At 44.0% G+C, this 6,505-nt stretch overlaps 1 protein-coding gene across 1 annotated transcript in view; it reads left to right on the top strand.

Moving 5' to 3' along the window:
- The window catches only part of MED27 (mediator complex subunit 27), an 83,686-nt gene extending 80,589 nt beyond the window's left edge, over window positions 1–3,097 (top strand). The window contains exons 7-8 of the mRNA XM_027911636.1: window positions 624–701; window positions 2,786–3,097. Of these exons, the coding sequence (XP_027767437.1) occupies window positions 624–701; window positions 2,786–2,920 (213 nt within the window). The 3' untranslated portion in view covers window positions 2,921–3,097. The remainder of the gene's footprint in view (window positions 1–623; window positions 702–2,785) is intronic.
- Window positions 3,098–6,505: the final 3,408 nt, after the last annotated feature.

Consider the following 6,505-nt stretch of genomic DNA (forward strand, 5'->3'; position numbering starts at 1 on the left):
ACTGATGAGGACCATTATGAGATTTACAAGTTAAAATATGTGAAAGAGCTCTCGTGGTTCTGTTGGTTTGAGTTCTTTAATAGTCCAGCCCAAGGACTTTTTCCAATCATTTCTTCCATTTAGCCTAGAATTTCTAAGAAGCAGCAACTGTTGACTGTACTGATAAGTGAGGAAGCTGACAGGCTGAATACTGTTAGAGAATTGTATCATAGCTGTCAGAAACTGGGCCCTTCCAGAATAATTTAAAAATTAGAGTCTCTTTAAAGAAATGGTTAGTTTTCCTGATTTTTTTGTAATTATTCTTACGTATTGTAAATGCATATTTTTAATACCTATTTTATATCTGTTGTGTCCAGCTGCAGTTCCTGGATGTGTGATCCTGTTATGGCTCTGTCTGGGAAATTAAAAAGCTTTCTATCACAAACATTTCAGTAATGCAAGTGTTTATAAACCATAATCATATTAACTGATTCCTGGTTTCAGAGGAAATGAAACTGAGTAATCCTTGTACTCCTTGCTCTGCTGCTCCCCCAGGGAATTCATACAGTTTTCCTGCAGATTAACACTGCTTTGTCTGATAGAGGGGAATGAATAAAGGTATTTTCTCCTTTTGCCTGATGCAGGTGACAGATCATGCAACCACTGCCCTGCTGCACTACCAGCTGCCTCAGATGCCAGATGTGGTGGTCAGGTCCTTCATGGTGAGTGTGTTGGAAAAGACATTTTTCCAGCTAGAATTGAGTTTGCTTAAGGTGATTGACATCAGGAAGTTCTGCTAGAGCTGTGATGGGCATTATTTAGTGAATGGTGAGAGGCAGGAACAGGAGGGGGAAGGTCCCATTTCGCTGTATCCACATCCAGCCCAAACTTTGTTCCTATGGAATTGCATGTACTTGCCCAGCAGAGCAGCAGGTGCCTTGGAGAGTCAAGGAAATATTTGAGTATTCAGGTCTTTTCTTACTGAATAAAATTACTCCAAGACCATTCTGCTTTACATGCAGATTTAAGATTATCACCTTTAATTCTGTTTGCATTTAGAATTGTATTTGTGAAATAAACTTGTGTATAAGCAGCCCTGTTAGTCAGAGGGTGAGAAGAAGGGTTTATTATTCAGAATTCCTTCTACCAAGATGAATTTTGGCAGTGGAGACTCTTGCTGTTTTTCTCTGCAATTCAGACTTTTTCCTTCATTGCCTTCCCTTATGTTACCTCTTCACCTGGAGCAGTGCAACTGAAACTTTGTAAAACAGTAATCTAATTTTGCCATTCCCGGTCTCGAGGTGTGTTCAGCACTGGTTCTTTTACATCCTTAATTTCCACTGTGTAATTGCAGAACAATCCGACTCCCCTCCCAGCCGTGCTGGATTGGTTATTTAATGAAAAGGCCGCTGAGATGGGAGATTTGCAAAGGCCTTTTTCTCTTGGAGAGCAAAAGAATAGGTTTTGAAAGGTGAAAGCAGCTGTAACTGGTGAGATCCATGTTCAACATGTTTGTGAAAATGAACGTTTCACAGAGCGTGAGCCAAGGCCCCCCAGTATTGATTGGAGAAAACACTAAAACTTCTGACAAAGCAAAACCAGCCCCACAGCACAAGTGTCAATATGCTGGGCCTTTCACATGTCAGCTGTGCAATCCACATGACAGGATGTTCTGAAGCCCTAATCCTCTGGTGGCAATGAAGAACCCATTCTTTTTTTTTTCCTGTCAACAGATGTCTCAAGCGCACAATTTAACTTCATTTACCTATTTTTGTGTTACGGTTCAGAAAATTCGATTTCTCTGTAGTGCAAGCAAAGCCCATCCAAGCTGAAGTAAATAACAGCAATTTACTTGTAGAGTTGTGTTGCCCTTGCCCCTGTATTTACTGCTAAACCCAGAGAAGATCCAGTTCTTTTTGGAGGAGAGTTATTGACGGCCGAGGGTTTGGTTGCTATAGAGAAGGCTCTGATGAAGATGGAAGGATTTGTTTCAATAAACTCAGCTGACCTCTTCTTCAGAGAACAATTTTCTCTTATCGATGTAATTCAATAGGACTTTAAATGACAAGATTCATGTGCATCCTTCACAGTATAAATCTGCTGGTCTAGGGGGTTTTCAGCTGTGTATCTCCTGGAGTTGGGAATTGGGTTATGTAAACGCTCATTGCTGTGTATGACGATGGGAACAACCCACTTAGAGGCAGGAACTTTACCTGGGAACACCTGAACTTAGTCTGTGTTGTTCAGCCTTTTTATATATACAGTCATCAGTGTAATCAGGTTTAAAATGGTTCATTCTTTTTATGACCAATGAGTATTGATCCTAAAATCCCATTAGAGAGGAAGTTCGTTAGGCTGGATGTGGGAGCCCTTCTGTCTCCAGCTCTGAGGAGTCCAGCCCTTTACAGTGTGATTGCATCAGGGGAGTGATGGATGATCAGAGGAACCAACAAACCAATATTTGGCTGGAGGAGGCACTGATCAAGAACAATTATATTCCAGTAAAAACATGACAACACCCGCCTTCCCTCGTGATTCTCGAGCTGCAAACTCGGAGGGCAGGAATTTCTATTAACAAATTTGCTTAAGTGACTAAAAAAGCGAAAGATGATTAATAAAGTGGGAATTCAGCTATTCACTGACCTTGTAATCTTCGGTGTGTTTCTGTTTATAAAATCAGCGCCTACCTCGCTGGGGCCTCGCCAAAGTACATGCTCTGTCCTTGCTGGTACTGTTTGACAAGAATGATGACAAAGGGGAACATCCATAGCCAGTTTTCTTTAATTTCTCTCCCTTTTCCTTTTAGACCTGGTTAAGAAGTTACATAAAGCTGTTCCAGGCTCCGTGCCAGCGCTGCGGAAAGTTTCTGCAGGATGGCCTTCCACCCACGTGGAGGGATTTCCGAACGCTGGAAGCTTTTCATGACACCTGCAGGCAGTAGTAGCCCAGATGAGACCGTGAGGAGTCAACGCTCTGCTCTTGGGAGGGCATTGGTGGCCTGGGAGGTGGTTCCACTTTTGAACCTTTCACCTGTGTTAAGCACTGAGGTTGCACTAATACCTTTGACTCTTTAAAAGCCATTGGTCTGCAGGGCACATGTGAGAGTGAGATCTGATCATAACAGTGAAAATATCCGTGTACAGTTTGTGTTTTGAGACAGAATTTGCAACGTTGAAGACTTTTATAAGCTTGAAATATATTTTGTATTCCCAAACTCGTGCTGGTTGTTTTGTCATTTGATCAGCAAAACCCTTGGGTTTGGTGTGGGTTTTTCAGCACTGCTCTGTTCCTTAGGAAAACTGGAAACATTTACCCGTGTTGAAATGGTGGGGGGCTGGTGGTTGTTGCATGGCTGCTTATCTGAGTGCTGGGGGTATTTTTGTGGAAGAGGTTATGGCGTTGATTAAACGTGGAATTTCAAAGGCATGTGGCAGCTTGGAAGATGCAACGTACTTTCTAGGGCGGGGGGAAACAGATGTTTCCCTTTACTAAAATTGTAATGAGAAATGTTAACAAAATCTGCATGTATTAAGTGGTTAGAAAACGTGTGATGAGCAGTGACAGTCGTGTTTTAGAACTGAGAGCAGTGAAATAATTCAGCCCTAAAGCAGAGTTTCTGCAGCGCAGACATACAGCGTGTTTCCTAAATGATTTAAAATGTACATGGAACACGCTGGAGGAGAGCAGGATCCCTCCCAGCAATTGCTGTGCTTTGGAATGGATGGGAGAGTTCTGCTCCTACAAGCCTTGGATGTTTTTCCTTCCCCCACCGACTGGGAAGGTCCCTGGTCCTGTCCCAGCCCAGAGGTATCACATGAAGTGCCTTCTCTGGTATTGTTTGAGGACTCCACGTTTCCTCTGTCCTCTCCTGAAGGCAGATTTGATTAACTCCACTGTCATCCCCACCAGCACACCCTTGTTTTCTCTACAAGCCACAGAGTCTTCAATAATCATCTGGATTGTGGAGCTGGGAAGGGGAGCTCTGGACAGCCTTTGTCACTGTGTTTATTTTCAAATAAATTGGCATTAAGGTACAGTGCTGCAGACTACTTTTCAAGGTTCCTTCTGCCTGTGGACCAGCTTCTGTTGCAGAAAGAAAAGCTGCCCCTCCTGGGGCAAAAATTGAATGTGAACACACAACATTTGGAAACAGCCCATTTCAGAGCTGTGGGCACTGAAAAGTGAACGGTCTGGGGGGTGTAGTTGTGTGGTACTAAATTATCTGTGTTTGCTGGTAACGTAAAAGACCGAGCTCCCAAAGCCAGCAGCTCCTTCCCGTGGGGACAGTGTGTGTGATGTGGGAATTTCAGCTTTTTTAGGCACAGAAATCTGTGCAGGACTGGCTCCTATGAAAGAGGAATTGAAAGAAAATGTGTATGACTTCAGAGGTACAACACTGTGTGTGAAGACTTGAGTGTGTGTGTGTGTGTGTGTGTGTGTTTGAGGACATTGGTAATGAGATCTAATTCTATTTTTTCCCCATATTATCATTATTAATAATAATACTCCCAATCACGGAACACGAATTGCCGTAGCAGCGGGATAATGGCCATTTCAAATCCACTTGCAGTTGAATTACTTAATGGAAACTTTTTGTGCTGTTATTTGACCCAAGTAGCCCCTTCAGTACAAAGATCACCCAAGACAGAACGACTTTTGCATCTTCGATGAGCCCGAGCCTTGGAAATAAACAGCCCTTCTCTCCGTCCTGTTCCTGTGCTAATTAGAAGGCCTGGGTTTCTGATAGTGTAAGCAATTTTTTTTTGTTAATATAAAGGTCATAATACTGTATCCAGCCTGCCTTAGGCACTGCTGGCTGCTCCGTTCTGTTTATGCTTTAAATAATGGCGGAGAAAGCAAATCCTGAAGTTCACAGAAGTATTTCACGTGGAATCGTGTCTTGGCACTTGGAGATAATTAGTTGCAGCAAAACAGGATCGTCCAAGTCTCTGTGTTAATTGAGCCTGAAATTTTAAACCTGTAATTGGGGAGTCTGATGGAAAGTCACACAATTCACGGTAGGTACCTCGGTACAAAAATAATTGTCTTACTGAAGTGCAACACAAAGCTGTTTGTCACGTTCCTTCCCTCCAGCAGAGGGGAATCTTCTCTGAGGCCCTGGGAGGAGCAGGGATTTCTGTCCCTGTAGGCCTTCAAGGGCAACAGGTTGGAATATTTTCTTTTTGGGGAGTGGAATTCAACTGTCTAAATTCCTGCAAAGCATAGGAATTCCAGCAGTTTGGATGCAGCCTGCGCTTGTTGTCCTGGCAGCCCATCAGCTCAGTGGCAGTGCCTGATTATCCCCGAGATTGTGGATTTCCAAGGCAAGCAGAAGCTGCTCTGAGTTCTGAATGTGAGGAATAGAAATTGGGAGGTCACTCCTACACTGTTGAAATGTGAAGGATAGAAACTGGGAGGTTACTTCCATTTGCAGAGCCGTTCTCACAGTACAGCATTCCAGTCTTCTTCCTCAGCTCTGTCACTTGGATACTGGGCATTATTATTCCTCACCCTTAATTAGAAGGGATGGGTGACCTGGCTCTTTTTTACTGTTGAAGTTTGTTGCATCTTTTAAAGCAGCTCTGATCTCCAGGGCGAACAGCAAGGACTGTGATCCATAAGGAATGGTTGGCTCTCACCTCTTCCAGAGCATCTTCCAGACCCACAGTTCTCCTGCAAGGTGAGAGCTGCTGCGGAACCGGGAGTGGCCAAATTTAACAGGAGAGGAAACTAATCCAGACCCAGAAACAAGAGCTGCTTTAGTGGCTCAGGCTGTGTGTGGTGGAGCTGCATCAGCCCAGCGTGGCTGTTCCATGCAGGAATATGTCCAGCTCCCCTCATGCTGCAGGAGAGGTGCAGCCCCTCACCCTGTGGGCACTGCCACTTGGTGTCACCTGCCCTGAGCCCAACGTGCTCCTCTATCGCATCCCTGACAGCAAGAAAATCCTGTTTTATTTTCCCCCTTGCAAACCCCCCCTGCGGTGCTCGAGGGTGCTTTGCGAGTGCTAAAGGTTACAAAATCCATCTTTTTGCTAAGAAAGCAACTTAATTAATGTGAAAGTTTCTCTGGTGAAGGGAACCCGCAGCAGATTCGCAGAGCACATTGCAGCCGCTCCCCTTTCCCTCCCCGCACCCCTCCCCAAACCACTTTAATTTCTCTGCCAATATTGGACAAATGTAACAGGCTGACTTTTTAATTTTCTACTCCCAGGTCTCCCTTGTCCCCTCATGCATTTTTCATCACAGCTCATGGCTCCCTCCCTGCCTGCCCTGTGAACAATATTGATCGACTGATTAAGCCATCAAGCCATGGCAAACAACTTTAATTTTCTAACCAAAGCCTTTTAGTTCCCCTTCCTTTCTTGTATATTTGTTGCCTTCTTCTGAAGTTTTTAATGTCTGCTTGGAAACAAATGCATTTTTTTTTTAATTAGTCCCTGGGTTAATTGGCGCTGCGCACCCCAGAAAACAACCCACAGGAAAATATTAACCCAAAAATGCAGTGAGGGAGAGCAGGAAGCGCAGG

This window comes from Empidonax traillii, unplaced genomic scaffold (assembly GCF_003031625.1).
Source record: "Empidonax traillii isolate 1590-97213 ecotype Southwest subspecies unplaced genomic scaffold, ASM303162v1 scaffold34:size3740991, whole genome shotgun sequence".
Classification (NCBI taxonomy): domain Eukaryota; kingdom Metazoa; phylum Chordata; class Aves; order Passeriformes; family Tyrannidae; genus Empidonax; species Empidonax traillii.